The sequence below is a fragment of the Habropoda laboriosa genome, unplaced genomic scaffold, assembly GCF_001263275.1.
Source record: "Habropoda laboriosa isolate 0110345459 unplaced genomic scaffold, ASM126327v1 scaffold101, whole genome shotgun sequence".
In the NCBI taxonomy this organism is placed as follows: Eukaryota; Metazoa; Arthropoda; class Insecta; order Hymenoptera; family Apidae; genus Habropoda; species Habropoda laboriosa.
Genome location: NW_017100207.1, coordinates 561,058 through 578,926, shown reverse-complemented (window position 1 = coordinate 578,926; position 17,869 = coordinate 561,058). Strand labels below are relative to the sequence as shown.

General features: G+C 43.9%; 1 protein-coding gene across 1 annotated transcript in view; it reads left to right on the top strand.

The window, feature by feature from the left end:
* Nucleotides 1–17,869, top strand: part of LOC108570622 (zinc finger protein rotund-like) — a 252,569-nt gene that overhangs the window by 65,691 nt on the left and 169,009 nt on the right. The window contains exon 2 of the mRNA XM_017932507.1: nucleotides 8,385–8,657. Within this exon, the coding sequence (XP_017787996.1) occupies nucleotides 8,385–8,657 (273 nt within the window). The remainder of the gene's footprint in view (nucleotides 1–8,384; nucleotides 8,658–17,869) is intronic.

Below are 17,869 nucleotides of genomic sequence, written 5' to 3'. Positions count from 1 at the left end.
ATACCAACGTCGTCGTTCGGGGTTATTGGAGGGACAGAGAGAGGGACGTAAGGAAAAGAGGAGAGGAGACGATTCGCGTCGAACGGGTGGAACGGAGAGGACGCGAGAAGGGGGGAGAAGGAAGGAAAAGACGGAGGGCACACCACGACGACGACGACGACGACGTCGACGACGACGCCGGCGGCCGCGGCGAAGCGTGCGCGCCTTTCCTTGGCCGGCGGCGCGACAAGGAGCCGCGGAGGAATGAAAAAGGACGGGCAGAGGCGACGGAAAGCGGAGGAAGAGAGAAAGATCGACGGAGTAGAGAAGGAACGTAGAGCTTCCGCTTCCTTATGCTCCGCCGCGGACTGCATCAACCAGTCGCGCGGTCGCGCTCACATAAGAAACTGGGATTCGAGAGAGGCGCAACCCCCTTTCTCGCGAAGCCGCGACGCGGTTTCCGTGAGACGGAAACGAATTTTCGGTGCTCGGGGTATGTCCGTGCTCGCGTGACGATTCTTTTAAAGCCCACACCGTAATCATTGTATACAGGTGTGTGTGTGACACGTGCCGAGTAATAATACCTCCTGATACACCGCTCGTTGTGATAATAATCTCTACGTAACACGGGGGCAAGGCGAGGCTTGACCGAACGAGTTAATTGACTCCGGCGACGCTCGAATCGCGACTAACTGGCCGCGTACCCCCACCACCGCGCACGCGATCGCCGCCACCACCGAGCCGGGGCGAGCGAGCACGGGAACGCACGAGCGGCCATCCGGCCCGTCGGATCGGCTGCCGTCGCGCGTGTTCGCCCGCGTTCGCCGCTCTCTGGGCCCAACCTCGACCAATCCCGTGCCACGGACGCCCCGTTGACTCTGTGGACATGAAGTGGGGAGGCCTAAGGGCCTCCTGGAGGACTCGCTGGCTCTCTCGACCACAGGGGAATATACACCCGTAGAGGCGCAAGGAATCGGTTCTCCATGGATGCCTAAGGATGTTCCTCGATGCAACCAGAAGAGGAGGATGTTCCTCGATCCGTTTCCTCTTCCTTTTCTCTCTCTCTCTGTCGCGCCTATTCTTCTTCTTCTTCCGCGTCTTCTTCTTCCTATTGTCGACGAGCTACGTCGTCTTATTCTTCTTCTACCTGGGCGACGGACGGGTCCGGCCAGGCGGAGGAGGATCTCGACGCGAGGATTCCGTCGAGGGTGAACTCGTCGTACTAACGACGGGGCTGCTGTCGTTCGCTCGATGCTAACGCTGTTGCACGCCGATGAGGAGGGAGACCGAGCGAAAGAAAGAAAGAAAGAGAGAGAGAGAGGGTGATAGAGAGAGAGAGAGAGAGTGCGCGCAAGAAAGGGAGAGAAAGAGAGAGAGAGAGAGAGAGAGAGACAAGAAGGGCAGATGTAAAACGATCAACCAAAGTTCCTATTTTTCACGTGTTTTATGCGAAACGTTAATCGCTTAACGGTATAAAAAAAAAAAAGAGGAGATAAAAGAAACTCTCGTTAAACGGGACTGAAGAGAAAGAAGAAGTGGAAGAGAAGATAGCGCCAAGGGTGACGCGGTACACGCACGCCGGAAACCTCGTGTCCGCGGCACCAGGGACACCCTCCCGCGCTAATTAGCCAGCCAATTAGAAAGACCGCGGCCATGCGTAATGAGCTGCGCGCGCAAAAGTTCCTAAACGCCACGATGCAATGTTTTTTCCTGCGGATGCCTCGTCTCGCCGGCCTGTTTGCCACGTTAGGCGACCACTGATAATATTGATAAGAACGTAAACGCTAAGTAGTTGGGTAGGAATAAAATAAAGAAGAGGAAAGGGGAAAGAAAGGGCACTTAGCCGACAAGTATTCAACGAAGAAAAGGAGAAGCTGTGCTGGATCGGGGGATCATCGAGCTTCCTCTCTCTCTCTTCGACAGGGCGACACCCCGTGTCCACGCAGCGTCCAATTTCTTTACGCCAGGCAATAAAAAGAAAAAATAAGAAAAACACTCACACGCATACGTTACACACACAGGCGCGCACACACACGAATTTAGAGAGGATTAATATCTGGGTGGCTGTGCAAACGAGTAAAAAACAAACGAGAAGGACTGTGAGTGTAGATTCGCGAGTTTTTTTTTTTTTTTAAACGAAGCAAGAGTTCCGCCGACGAGAAGCAACTTTTCTTCTCGTTTTAAGGAATTAAAGAAGGAGAAATAAAAAAAGGACGTCCTGGACGTCCTAGTGCCACGTGGCCGCTACTCTTCAAGCAATCCAAAGGACCGCGACGACGCGGTGTTTTTAACCTCTCACGATAAATAAATAAAGAAAAAAAAGCGATTCTCGACTAATATATATACACACTTGGAAAAGCGTATTTAATTATATATTCCTATACACATGCAAGAAGCACATGTACAGGTATTTTAATAAGCTTGCGTGTAGCAAGCAAGAGACTCGATAATTGACAGAGGAATAAAAGTGTATACCATCTGCCCTTTGGTGAACCACTTTGGGATATTTTTTAGACACTGGACTGATAGAGGGAATTATTTAACAAGAAATAAAAGAAAAACTAACGTAGGGGAGTATAACAACAAGAAATAAATTAAACGAAGGAGAAAGAAGGAAAACTATGTCCACGATGAGTGTCGTGTCGAATTCATCTGTCGAGGTTGACTCGGACTCCTCGAACGATATGTCGAGCAAAGATGAAGGACCCGCTGAACAAAAGTTCATCTTGCGTAACGAGCTGTACAACAGCCTGCTGGCCAGCGCTTTGGGCAAAACCGTGCTCAACAGGCACCTGAACTTCAAGGAGCAGGGGATTAATTTTAATCTGGCCAATCTTAAGGATAACCTGAACGCGCTAGGCGCCCTTAAGGAGCTGAAGGATCTCAAGGGATTGACCGTCAGCAGCGTGCCGGCTTTCCCGAGGAATCTCGCATCGATAGAGAAACAGAGTAAAATTTAGAATTTCAGATAGAGAGAAGAGTGAAATTTGGAATTTCAGATCTCTAATATTGCCTCGCGATAGATAGAGAAAGAGTGAAATTTGGAATTTTAAATCTCTTGCGTTATTCCGCGATCGATAGAGAAAGAGAGTGAAATTTGGGATTTGAGATCTCTCAAAGAGTGAAATTTGGAATTTCAGATCTCTAATATTACTTCGCGATCGATAGAGAGAAGAGTGAAATTTGGAATTTCAGATCTCTGACATTGCCTCGCGATAGATAGAGAGAAGAGTGAAATTTGGAATTTCAGATCTCTAATATTGCCTCGCGATCGATAGAGAGAAGAGTCACGGATCTCTCGCGTTGCTGCGAGATCGATGGTGGAAAGAGAGTGAAATTTGGAATTTCAGATCTCTCGCGTTGCTTCGCGATTGTTATGGAGAGAAAGAGTGAAATTTGGAATTTGAGAGCTCTAATATTGCCTCACGATAGATAGAGAGAAGAGTGAACTTTGGAATTTGAGATCTCTCAAAGAGTGAAATTTGGAATTTCAGATCTCTGACATTGCCTCGCGATAGATAGAGAGAAGAGTGAAATTTGGAATTTCAGATCTCTGACATTGCCTCGCGATAGATAGAGAGAAGAGTGAAATTTGGAATTTCAGATCTCTGACATTGCCTCGCGATAGATAGAGAGAAGAGTGAAATTTGGAATTTCAGATCTCTGACATTGCCTCGCGATAGATAGAGAGAAGAGTGAAATTTGGAATTTGAAATCTCTCACGTTATTCCGCGATCGATAGAGAAACAGAGTAAAATTTAGAATTTCTGAACTTTGGAATTTGAGATCTCTCAAAGAGTGAAATTTGGAATTTCAGATCTCTGACATTGCCACGCGATAGATAGAGAGAAGAGTGAAATTTGGAATTTCAGATCTCTAATATTGCCTCGCGATTGTTATGGAGAGAAAGAGTGAAATTTGGAATTTGAGAGCTCTAATATTGCCTCACGATAGATAGAGAGAAGAGTGAACTTTGGAATTTGAGATCTCTCAAAGAGTGAAATTTGGAATTTCAGATCTCTGACATTGCCTCGCGATAGATAGAGAGAAGAGTGAAATTTGGAATTTCAGATCTCTGACATTGCCTCGCGATAGATAGAGAGAAGAGTGAAATTTGGAATTTGAAATCTCTCACGTTATTCCGCGATCGATAGAGAAACAGAGTAAAATTTAGAATTTCAGATCTCTCAAAGAGTGAAATTTGGAATTTCAGATCTCTCAAAGAGTGAAATTTGGAATTTCAGATCTCTCAAAGAGTGAAATTTGGAATTTCAGATCTAGAGAAGAGTGAAATTTGGAATTTCAGATCTCTCAAAGAGTGAAATTTGGAATCTGAGATCACTCAAAGAGTGAAATTTCTAATCCAAATTTTGTCTACTCTCGTTTCAAAGTGTTTTCCAAAGCGAGTTCTTCATTTTCCTTCGACAGCAGACTCTTCGGTATCCTTAATTTCCTCGACGGGGGAAGAATGGAAATTTTCTTAATGTCACTGTGAAAAATGGGTCTCTCTCGTTCACAACACGCGAGGAGAGAGCAGAGGCTTGAACGGGGCAAACAGTCGGAGCCACTCCAAAGCCACAGCATCAAGATCAATAATCCCCAAAAGATTCCGCGTCTTCACTGACCTACCCTTTTTCCTCCAGCGATCCAAGCAACCCCTCAATGTGAACGAAAACAAATTCACAAATTCACAAATTCTCCCCGGTCTGAAAGAAGGGTTTCAAACTACCCTCGTGCAAATAAATCAATTTTCGCCCAACGTAGAATTCATATTTTCCTCTTCACCCCGAAATTCAAAATGATTCTCTTCTTTCTCAAAGAAATTAGCCTCTCTTTCTGGGTACTTTGTTTTTTTATCAGACACTCGGATAAAGCAGTGCTAGTTTACCACCGAGAAGGCACTTGACGGATCAGGGAAACAATTCTCCAAGTTAAACCGTGTCTCACGAGCGTTCTACATAGGTCGTCGGTTAAAAAGTTATCTCGATACTTTGCTGGGACGAGTTCCCGCGCGTAATGGCCGCGGAAAACAGGAGCGGTGAAAATCCTGTTTGCTTGACAATTACTTCTTCTTTTGCCTCCTGTGTGTGTGTGTGTGTGTGAGAGAGAGGGCGAATCGAGTCTTGACTTTCCAACTGTACTTTGTCACTTCGCCTCGTCCTGTCCCTTTCCTCCCTTCTTCTCTCGATTCCCTTCGTCCACGCGTGCATTCTGCCTGTCTCGCCTAAAAGCTTCAGCTTTTTAAACTGTGATTTGTTTCTCTGAACGTTTTAAAAATTCCTCGTTGCTACTCTGCGGAAGAAGTTCGAGGGCAGATCAGACGTTGCTGTGTAAATGAATCATTTCTGTTTCCTAAGTTCTGGTAGCTTGTGACACTCTTGGACCGTCACGAGTGAAACTCAAATTTAGATCATTTTCTTTTAGTCACTTGATCGACTCGAAACGACGTTCTAGCGAAAGTTTGAATCTGGGGAACTATAGACTTATTAAGTTACCCATGAATGTCGCCTAATCTCATTTGCACATTTTTTTGGTTCCCATTTAGTTTTTCCACTGTATTCCTCAAACGTGACTTTATTCCACTTTTGTCGCCGCGAGAGCAGCGCAAACGAAGGAGGTGCAATTTAAAGTCGTCGGTTTTTCTTAAAGAGGGTGGAATTTCTTTCTCCTTTTTTTTTTTCCGTTTCTTCGCTGGTTAACTCGTTAATTTCTCGCGAGAAACCGGCGCCTTCCTGTTGCTTCGTTTTGCCTCTGGCCGAGTTATCGCCTCGAGGCAACTTTTCTTGGCACGTTCGCGGTTTTGGCTCGGTCGGCACGGTTGATTCTACGACAACTCTTGACCCAAATCCGCCACGCACTTTTCCCCCAGTTTTTTCCCCTCGAACGACGCCGAAACGTCTCGCTGCTAGCTGCGAACGCCAGTCCAATTAAGCTCCGGCATCTTTTTCCCTCGTTATGGTTATTAAAAATTACGTCTCGTCGTTTCTTTTTTTACGCGGCAAGTCTTGGAGGAAATTCCGAGTTTGCGAGAGGAAGCTGCGTGAAATTTGGAAGCGAGGATGGTTATTTAGGTGCACTTTAACCTCTTGACTTGAGATGTTTTTTATTGATTATGCGTGCAAGCTTCTAGCACTGTATCAGCTGAGAAGAGAAATAAGATTAATTAATCTTATAAATTAAGAGGAAAATTAGAATTAAAGTTGCAAAGTTTGAACAGAAAGCAGAGGGTTGAAATTGGCCAATGTTTTGTATTCGTCATTTATATTTACATCGCCTAATTGAAACTCTGTTAAAACTCAAGATTGTAGATGACAAGCTTTGAAAATTTAATTTTAATTAAATTTAATTTCAAAATTGTCAATTTGATTTTTACCGAATTTTTCTTGCAACTATTTCCAACTTTTTCCTGCTTAATTCCGTGTCTTAATGGGCTCGGAGTGTTTCTAAATGAGAAACATCAAAGGGAAAAGTGATGGAATAAAATTTCAACGAATCCTCGATGAAATAGTTGAATCGAAAGATTCAATCTCTGAACGAGAAATGAGATCTCTAACTCTCGGGTGTTTAGACAAAGTCCTACCCCCTTTGAGCGTGGAATCGAACGCTGGAGCTTTTGTGGAAGGTAGAGAAAAGAGGGAGGGAGAGAAATGGCGACACGTGGAACAGAGTTAGGCTGGAAAACGTGTAATTAAGTGTTGAGGCAATAATGAAACGCATCATCCCCCTTTTTCGTCGAAGAAATAACAGGCCTTTCAGGGACCACGGGGATTTTGGTCCCTCGAGGAGGCTGCGATTTCTAACGAGCTTTCTCACGATGCACGCCGCCTCGTCAATTAACCAACAAATCTACCCTCTCGCTAATTATTATTTCGTTACTCTCGTCGAGTGTTAATGTGTAAATGGAATCTTTGCCGGAGAAGATGGAAAGAAAGGCAAATTATTGATTTGACGATTTCCGTAGACCTCGATTTTAATTTTTCTTGCTTCGCTACTTTCGAAGTCTTGAATCATAAATGATAGGGGACAAAAATGGAGAATGCGAACGTTGGTGAATAAAAAGAAAAAAAAAAATAGAATATGCAAGTATTGGCGAAAGAAGAAATAGAGTATGCAAACTTTGGTGAATAAGAAAACTTAGAAAATAAAAATATCGATGAATAAGGTAACTTGGAAAATGCAAACCTTACAGAATAAAGAAAATAGGTAAAATGCGATCATCGGCGAATAAAAAGACTAGAAAGGCTCTAATTAGGTGACACAAATTCCCCCGGAACCCGTGAAATTCCTCTGCAGAAATGAAACGGCGCAGAAATCCGTCCCATTTTTTCCCTTCCACGAAACGATCATTCGGTCGGTAAGTAACGCGTTAGAAATCGCGTTAATAACGTCCGATTGTACGAGGGTGACCGTCGCCATTCCAACGACGTCCAATTAACAATCAACGAGGCTATTCGTTAACCGACTTAACGTTGACAGATTCGACGCGGTAATGTAACAATCGCGAGTAATCATTTTCGGTTGTCCGCTATTTCCCACGTATGCGGATCATTTCGACGACGGTATCGATTCCCCGTCATCTGACGTTCCCCCTATCTGCCCGTGAATTTCTCATCGCGTGCAATCGATGCCTCCTTTCGCGATCCTCCGTGCAATTATGCACGCTCCGACGATTCATTCTCGAACGTCACACTGCTTCCAGATTTCCCCGTATCTCCGTACGAAAATAAACGATTCTCCGGAATTTCCAATCCTGTCGCTTGTTTATTCAACGCCTCTCAACCCTTGGACCGCTCGAGAGCGAGCAGTTTTTGGTTCATTCCGAGCAATTAAAAAATACTCGGAGAAGAAGTTTGTAGAAAGCATCGACACTTGAAAGAATTCCGAATAATCTGTCGGAGTTTCTCGGAGAGACGTTCGAAAGCGATCGTTTACGGTGAATTTCGCGTAAAATGTATGCAGGACTGCAACATTGTCCAAAAAGGGACCCGAGTCGAGGTCGCTGAGGTGTCCAGGCGCCATGCGAGCTGATTTATCGATGAATATATTAATGGGCCAGCTCTTGCCGTGCGTTCGATCATGAATATCCAATGAAGCAGCTTGATAATTACTGTGATTAATGCTCGCGCGGGGATTAATCGGTTATCTGAGGCTTATTCTCGAAAATCGAGCAACTGGTCACGCGCGACCCTTTACTTATCTCAATTTCCCCCCCGATTCTCCTCTTAAAATATCATTCCGCCTTATTTTCCACGGTTTCTTAGAACGTGCCTTGCGTCACGCAGCAAGTACTTACCTATCTGGTTTACTGTGGAGGACAAAAATCTCCGACGACGGAGAGAATCGTTCCTTCAGTCGATCGATGACCAATTAACCTGGTTGTTTTTTTTTTGCTTTCTTCTTTACAGAAAGCCTCTTTCGCGTGGTCTGAAGGAGTCGAGGAAGGCGGCGGAGGTGGAGGTGGAGGTGGTGGAGGAGGCGGTGGCGGAGGTACGGCTGGCACCGGAACCGGAAGCACGGGCCCAACCGCCACCGGAGGCGGTGGATTGGCCCATTGGGTCAGCGTGATGGCGGAGCACATCCACAATCCACACTCGGCTACTGGGGTGGGCGGTGTTCATCATCAGCAGCAGTCGCCACCTCAGCCACCTTATCCGTGGAACAACGGCCTATCCAGCGAGGTGAGTAGAGACTTACGTGTGAATTTTTTGGTGATTAGATTTTGAGGGGGTGAATTTGGGTCAGTTGGAGCAGTCTAAGTTTGTGCTTGGTTCCTAATCTGTGGGTGATTCTGGGTTTTGATTTTAGTCTCAGTCTGATGAGTGTCGAACTTAATTTGAGTCTAAGTTTGAGCCCGAGTCTCGATCCTGATTTCAGTCCAATTTTGTGTCTGAATCTCAATCTTAATTTGAGTCTAAGTTGGGGCCTAAGTCTCAATCTTAATTTGAGTCTAAGTTTAAGCCTGAGTGTCACTCTTAATTTGAGTGTAAGTTTAAACCTGAGTGTCACTCTTAATTTGAGTGTAAGTTTAAACCTGAGTGTCACTCTTAATTTGAGTCTAAGTTTAAGTCTGAGTCTCAATCTTAATTTGAGTCTAAGTTTAAGCCTGAGTGTCACTCTTAATTTGAGTCTAAGTTTAAGTCTGAGTCCAATCTTATTCTGAATCTAAGTCTGACTTTGATTTAGATTCTGACTCTGACTCAGAGGCTTAATCTGAGCCTAAGTCTGATCCCGAATGTGAGTCCAACTTTAACTTTAATTTAGACTCCGATTCCGAGCTCGATCACGATCCCAATTCAGAGTCTGAGATCGAATCTGAGTCTCAATCTGAACCTAAGTGCCTAATTCAGAATTTGAGTGCAACTTTGAGCGTGATTTCCATGTTCGTAAAAGATTTTTAATTCGATAAATCTCCTCCATCGGCTATGAACGAATTAACAGTCTGGCAGACTAGGTTGCGGGTGAAGTTTCTCCCATTAGCCGGCGAAATAATTCGAGGATTAATTTTATACGGGACGTATTACGAGTATTACGAGGCAGGGACCAGTTAATTGGCGACAAAGAGGCCGCCGTTTAAGCCGCTGCGCGTCGCGAAAGTTTTACGAGGAGAACCGCGCGCAGCTCGTTTCTTCCGTTGGCTACTTTTATATTCGATAAGCGTCGTAGAATCATTTCCAGCCGGATGTCTCCGTACCGAACCAACTCTCGAACATCCAGACACTTTAAAGTAACAATTCACGCTTACCTTTATATACGATATCTTCGACGAGTAATATACTCTTTCACCAGATACCTCCAGAATAATTCTACCCTCGACAAAATTGATTCTAAACAAATTTTCAAAAAAATACCTATCTCTTTAAAAACATTTATCTCCATCCTTCTAAACTTCTCGAAGCATTCGAACAATCAGCTCCAAGTCACGAGACACTTCATCCTCGGGATCTTCAAAGGGTTAAACATTTCCGCATCAACTTTCCACTAATCCATTCACGCGAGCCACGCGCAAACGGTCTCGGAAGGTCGTTAAAAATCCCCGAAAAAAAAAAAAGAAGAATCAAACGGTTCTCCAACGGACGAAAGACACGTGAAGAGAAGAAAAAAAAAAGGTTGCACAGAGGAAGAAACGCGTCCTGCATTAAAATCGCTCGGAGAACGCCGTTAGTCGCGCGACGAAGACTACGGAAATACGCGAGAGAAGAGAAAAAAAAAAAGGATCGTCCTTTTTTTTTCAACGGGTTACCCCTGTTTTAATTTCGATCTACCTCTGTCTCTCGTCTAGAGGCAGGGACTCCTGCATAATTTCGAACTAGGCTGGATTAGAAAGCGGCGAAGACGAGAGGAAAAAAGAAGGAGCGGAGGGGAGACTGGAAAGGGTTGAAGATCGCTTTGCATACTCTTCGCTCCGCCTCGAGGTGGTGGAAAGAGGAGAAGAAGAGGGAAAAAAAAACAAACAGACGGAAGCGCGAAAAAAATGTTCACGAGACAACGAGAGATGGGTGAGAGGGGGTTCATTTGAATACGCGCGGATTCGAAGAGGTCTACTCTAGACGCGCCGTTAAGGGTGAGTTCTCCTTTCGACCACGCAACTGCCACCCTCGGGCCTTTCTCAGAGGAACGTCGGACTCGTTCTTGAGGTCTGATGAAATTTTTTTTTTTTTTTGGTTTTTTACTGGTGTTCTAGCATTGTGTCTTCGTAATTTTCTTTTCTTGGGTGCTTTCCTTTTTCTTGGGATTCTGGTGATTTGGTCTCATACCTTGGTACTTGTACATTGAAATTGAATTATAATAAATAACGCATGCTACATAATTTTCATTTTCTTGTTCCCAAAATTACTGGATTTTTTTTTTTCTTGGGATTTTGGAATTTGCTCTGATACCTTGGCACTTGTACACTGAAATTCTATTGAAGGATGCAGGATTAGGATTTAACAATATTTATATTGTTACGTTAGTTAATTGTCATTTTCTTGTAACCAAGATTATTGGATATTTAATTTTTCTTTGATTGACAATTTTCCTTTTTCCTTCAATTTTAATTTCACTATTCATCTGGGGATCTCCTTAACTAGCTGAATTTTTTTGTAACTATTAGATTGTTGCATATGAAATGAACGATTTTGCGAAGCAGTAAAGTTTTCAGAACTTTCTTCTTAAGTATGCTACTGAAAAGCCTAATTCTATAGGTACATCGATTTAAATTTTAACTTAGACAAAAATGGCAGGTTTCACTATTATTTGATCAAGATGAAATTCGAGTGATTCCAGATATTTCTAAGATTTCCACAATTTTCCACGCAGTACTATCAAATTTTCTATATTAACCACGTGAGACACAATCAAAAATTGCCGTACGGCAAAAGAATCTCTAAAGAAATTGGTCGCGGAGCCCTTTCCAACCAAGAGATCGCGCCTTCACCGTGGAAAATTCCTCGTGACACCGGTAACCCGTCCCGGTAAACCGGATAATTATGATCGATGGCGAGGAAGCTGGGCCTCGAAAGATTCCTCCGAGTCACGTACGCGCGTCTCCTCGATCCAACGACGCACCTTCTCAATCCCGGAGCGGCGTTCCCATATCACCGATGCAGAAATTCAAATTCGTTGTCATTAATAAAAATTAAAGAGACATCAGACGAAAAGTGAGCGAGAGAGAGATGACGCTTTTGCACCCCGAGGGCTAGCTAACCTTTATCTTACCTGAGCCACAATAGCGTGAGACTATGGGCCCTTTGTACTACACTTTCACCGTCATCTGCATACGCACCCCTCTCTCACCTGCAACCCTTGGATGCTTCTCTTTTTTTTTTCTCTTGCTCTGTTCGCGGCTAGAGACGTAATCTCCGTAAGAAGCGTCCCTCATGGGTGCTAATTTCTTTTTTCGCGTCGACCAACGATGCTTTCTTGGGATTCTTGGTCACGTCTGCGCGGCTAACGGTCCTCGAGGGCTCTTTGTTACGTTTTATACGCTTCTACTAATTGATCGTAACTGACGTGGTGCGGAATTTAAGGGACTGGCGAAGTTTGTCGGGAACTTGCGAAAAATTCTGTATCCTTTCCTACCAAAACCTGCCATATGAGAATTCTGTGAAATAAGTTGCACTGTTCCCCCCTTTTTCTTAGAGATATTTTCAAGTAGTAGAAGTTTGATTTTTCTACTCAAAAGTTGCTATCTGAGGAACTTGCAAAAAATTCTGTAAAATAAATTGCAAGTATTCCTCTTTTCTGGAGATATTTGCCAAGCAATAGAAGTTTGATTTTAAGTCCTCTAACTTTCCTATTTGTGGCACTTGCAAAAAGTTCAGCAGTCTTCTGGAACCTTCTTCAGTTTTTCTAACAAGCCTATCCTGTAAAACTTCACCAAAATAATTTGCAAGAGTTCCTCTCCTGTTTTTCTGGAAATATTTGCAAGCAACACAGGTCTGATTTCTAGTTCTCCAATTTTTCTCCTAAAAATTGCTATCTAAGGAACTTGCAAAAATTCTATATCCATTTTTAACGAACCTACCATACAAAAATTCCCTGAAATGGTTTGCAAGAGTTTCTCCTCCTTCCTAAAAATATTTGCAAATAGCAGAAGTCTGATTTCGAGTTCTCCGATAACCTGCAAACGTTTCAGACCTTCTCCAATTGGTCTAGCAAATCTACCGCATAGAAATTCGCCAAAATATTAACTTGCGACGATTCCAACGCACTCCACAAACTGTCACCTCGCATCCCCGAAAATTTCACACCTTCCAATTTCCCCATTACGCTCCCTCCGGGGAAACAGCCCCCCGCGGACATTGTCACAGCCGTGTAGAGAGACAATGGACGAAGTCTGGTAGCGAGCAACCCCTTTCTGCCGCGACTGTGTCACAACATTTGGGCCCGGGACAGAGTTATGGCCCTTTTTCCATCGTCTTCTCGTACTTCGACGCTCACCACGCGTCCGTCCAGGCGTAACGATTCCCTTCGCTTCTCTCTCTCCCGTCTCTCCACGCTTCTGCAGCGCGGAGAGACGCGAACCTACGACGGTGTGCAGGAGGCTGTGTTTCCACCTCGGCGAACTTGGATTCGCGCGACTACTTTCGCCCTCGAGGAACAAGCCCTCTTTTGAAGAAGGAACAGTTGAATCCGATGGAATTGCCTCCTTCTCGTTTTAACATGCAGTTATTTCAATTTTATCCCAATGCTCCCGTGCCGCGCCCTTTTCGAATTTCTCCAAGCAAGTCGAACGTGTGCAGTAACGTTTGCTTTTTACGTAGCTTAGAGTGTTTCAGAATTTGGGGGATTTTTATTTAGCAGTAGACGCACGAAGGAGATACAGAATTTTCAAAGCTCTAACGTGAAACGAGAGCTATTATTATGCGTTCCAACAAAAGGTAGAATTATACCGTAAATTAAATCAGCCGTCCCTCGTAACACGTCGCATGCTATATATTCCAACGAGGTAGAAAAAAAATGAAACGGAAACAGCAGTGTAACAATAATAAAGAATTCCCTCGATGAAACCCTCTGACAAAAGTTAACATCGCGACACCGAGTAAGGAGAGAGAGAAAAAAAAAACGCCATGAAACCAGACCAACCGTCGACTGCTTTCCATTCGTTGCTTTGGGAAAAAAAATTGATGAAAAAAACGGGAAAAAAAATGGTGCATAGTAGGTACCCCTTTCGTGAGCTGATACGTTACGCGGAAATTCATTAGCCGATCCAGATCCTGATGGGAGAAGGGGTACGAGCCCCGTGACGGAAACTTAAACGAGACAATGTGCCTATCCCCGTAGGGTAACGTGCCGCTCGATTCTTTGTACGTTCTCTCTCTCTCTTTTTTTTTTTTTTGTCTCACGTCGAGCAGAGACAAAAATGTCGTTGCTGCGCGATTTGCATCCCCTGTGCTACGGTGTCGTAAGGAAGACGGGGGGAAAAATTCGATCGAAGGAGGAGAGAGAGAGAGAGGCACACATAGAAAGACAGAGAGAGAGGGAGAGACGCAAATAGAAAAATTGAAAGGGAGAGGGAGAGACGCAAGTAGAAAAATAGAAAAAGAGGAGGAGAGGTGAATAAAAGGAGAGGAAGAGAAAACAGTGGAATGGCAGAAAGAGAGAAGGAGAGATAGATAGAAAATGATCGAAGAGGAGGAGAGAGGGGAGAGAGAAAGACAGCCACACGCGAGAAAAGAGAGTGGTGGTCGAAAATTGGCAGCAGGGGTAGAAGGGCCATTATTTTAATTTTCGTGCCGGCAGAGCGTGGCGTATAGGGGCGAGAGGTGGGGGAATCGCTGGCAAAGGGGTGGAAGAGCATCTTCCTTTGCATAATCTTCATGGGGTAGTCGCTGGCTAGAGTCTCACGCGAGATATTCCAGTTAGTCGCTTCGGGCCGGTGTTTCTCTAAGGTGTTTTGCATCCTCACCCTTTTCGATACATCCTTTCCTCTCTCTCTCTTCTCCGGCGAAATTACCCTAAAGAGCTGCGCTCTAAGCGTTTTAAGGGATTAAGGTCGGGCAGGCGTAAAGAAGCACGGAAGAGAAAAAGGGTTGACCACCCGCTGAGAGAAACCGGCGACAGATTACAACATCTGAAAACGTGTTTACAGGGGCAGCGGAGATGGTGCCTCCCTTTCGACCCCGTTCCTCGCGACCCACCAAGCCTCTCCTGGCCTTGGACTAGTTTCCAACACGTGGCTTGACCCAATTTCGTAGCCTCCTTCCTTCCTTTTCTACCAATCTTCGCGGTGATTCGCTGGAAAAAAGATCGTTCTCGAAATAACACTCGGTTGGAGAATTAAAGGGGAGGAAAGCACCAGAGTAATTCGGTAAACGGAGAGACAAAGAGCTCTGGTTGTGAAACGTTTGTAAACAAAAAGCTCGATACTTTGAAAATCGGGAAATTAGGGGAAATTAGGATCGGAGGTGGACACTTGTTTAGTGAAAACCACCCTTCAAGTTGGAGACAGTAAATATATTAACTCTAATATCTCGAAAAATAGTAGAGACACAGGAATACTGAAAATTGGCAAACTGTGTATTTTCCAAGGCTAAATTTCAAAAATGAAAAGTACCAAATATATTTATTACCCTCTCCTTTGACGGCGATTTTCTCCTCTTCAACGTGGACCACTGCCAGTGGAAAAAAATACGCGTCAAATATTTCTCTCTGTACTAACATATACCAATGTATAAAACAAATCTTGAAAAAATCCACGAACTGATCGTTGCTGAAAAAAAGAGAGAAGAAATCCACCGTGCGCACCCTGTGTAACGACGCACAATTAAATACATCTCGAACGACACCGTCGATCATCCCCGTGGAAAGGGTTGAATACCCGTATGCAGATTGCACGATTGTCTTCGGGTCCTTCCTCCTTTTTTTTTTCTCTCGCCTCGATCGGAAACGTTCCGTGGCCCACGTTACAGCGTCCCGTGAGAATCTCCGTGAAGCCGGGCATTTGCATGCCGCGGATTATTTAAATCGTCCCCTCATTGTCCTCGCTCCTTGTTTTTTCCAACGTGGAGACCTCTCGAACGGGAGTCCCATAGCGTGGGTCCTTGCGGGCACCCGAGGCTAGACAAAAAACCGGCCTGATCTTTCTATACATACTCCTCCCGGTGGAGAAGAGGAGAGAAGAAACGTCTTCCGGATCCCGTTGCTTATGGCGGAACCTAAACACACCCCTCCGGGCAAACCGTGACCGGTCATTCGAACGCGATTCACAGCACCTTGCGACACGATACCGTGAAAGAGATTCGTTGGTTTAAAGGGTCGAGCTACTTTGTTTCTCCGCTGGGTTTGGTTAAGGGGAAATTTTTGATTGCTGCGATTGTTGGGTTGAAAGATGGAACGATGGGGTAGATTAGGCTTCCTGTAAGTTGCTACCGGGTTTGAAATTTCACATTTTTTAACGTCCAGTTTCGAGATGCTTAGAGGATTGTGAGACAGAGGTGGAGAAGTTTTTGTAGATTAGGGTGCTTTTCAGTTGCTGCGAATTTTTTAACGTTCAGTTTCGAGAAGCTTAGAGAACTGTGACACAGAGGTGGAGAAATTTTTGTAGACTTTTTTTTTTAATTTCAAATCTTTAGTTTAACGAAACTCGCAGAATTGGGAGATAGAGTTGGGGAAATGTTGATAGATCAGGGTCCTTTCACGTTGACAGACTAATTTTTCAATTTGGAACTTTAACGTCAAGTTTCAGGAATCTTAGAGAATCGTTAGAAATTTTTGCAGATAGCCGAAGATCTGTAGAAAAGAAACCAGTGAAGCTTGTACAATTGTAAAACATAGTTAGAAAATTTTTTGAAGAAAACTGAAGATCTGAAATATACAAAAAGAAATTAGCGAACCATGAGTCCAGTTTGAAAGCGTTCAAAATTTGATTTTTTCTTTTTCCCTCATTCCCTTGATAACATGCGAAAAATATGGTTCTACATACAAACGCCCCAAATTAATTTAGAAATTTTCTGATTATCACCGAAATAGCCCGGCCACGTTTTCGAGAGCGGCCTTCGTCCAAGCAGAAGCGTAGAGAAGTGATTCTAATTAATGCATTCCGTGTTGTCAGCTCGTTAAAGTGGCGCGTAGAAACGCGTGTCGCGAAGAAACAGTAGGTTCAGTGTTTTAGCCGGCCACGTGTTTTTTAATGACGAGTAGCAGACGCTGTGGCGTTTCATTGAATCGATCGAGGGGGCTCCCACGTTTCTTTTTCTCTCCTCTCCGGAGCACACAGTTTTAAAAATCCAAACTTCAAACCTGCATTCCTCTCGTACCGGAATGAGATCATTTCAAACGCGAAATTGGACCAAGCGAGAAAGACATCTTTTTTCCAGAGCTTCGCGTAGCTTTTTTCTCCGGAACTGCTGCAGATATACTCCTTTCAGATTTTTTTAGTCCTTCCGGCTGAATTTAGAAACATCGCTTGGAAGCGAAAATACAATTTTTACGTACTTTTCTTTGAAATTTTTGGATAAGAAACGACAGCAAAATTTGCGCGTCGATTCTTTATTTTCTCGCGAGGAATGTGTGGTTAAAATTTGTTTCCGGTATCTCTTACGGTTTTTGCGAAAAATCGCGTTTGAAATTAAGAAAAGAGCACTGTTATTAGAAAAATAAAAATTTGAAATAAAAGAAAATTTGGGAATTTACATCTAAGATGAAAGACAATTTGTAGATTGGGGAATTTGAAATTTCCATGGAACGAAGCATTACAGTTTCCGTACTAAAATAATTAAAATCACTGACAAAGAAAATTGGGAGCAACATGATAAAGAAATATTTTGTTCGTCCGGTTGAAATAAACCACGCGTTTCCGAACATCGTTCTTTAATTCGCGCAAACGAGTGGAATGGCGCAATTGAAACGAGGAGGGGCGATAAGAACAGAGGCAGAGGAAACGGCGGAAACAGCCGAAAAATTTGGGGGAAAGTACGCGTGAAAAGTTTGCCGATTAAACTTTCAACTGCTTGCACGCGTCACAATCGAGATTTACGGAAGTAAATCCCGGACAGGACTTTGTTGGAAGTTTCGTGGAAGGAAAATCGCGAAAGTTCGACTAGTGAAAAGGATTTCCACGCCACGATTTTCCTCCTCCTCTCTTTTCCCTTCGTTTACAAAACGATCGAATCGACGGTTCCAAGAAAAGGAACGACAAAAACTCCAAATACCTTTCGAAAAAAACGAAAACATTTGTGAAAAAAAAGATGTACTTTTCAAAAAGTAACTTTGTCCAAGATTCTCGATTATTTCGCGCTAGGTAACGAGGGAAATTTCCCGAAATTTCTCGCAGTTTGGCAGAAGTTGCGGAGGAATTCCCTGAGAGCTAGGTTGGCAGAGAAATTGGAGAGGCTTTAATGAAATAGTTGGCAAGAATTAATAAAACCTTTCTTCCCTTAATCTTCGTGAAAGAATTTCCCTTCGTAGT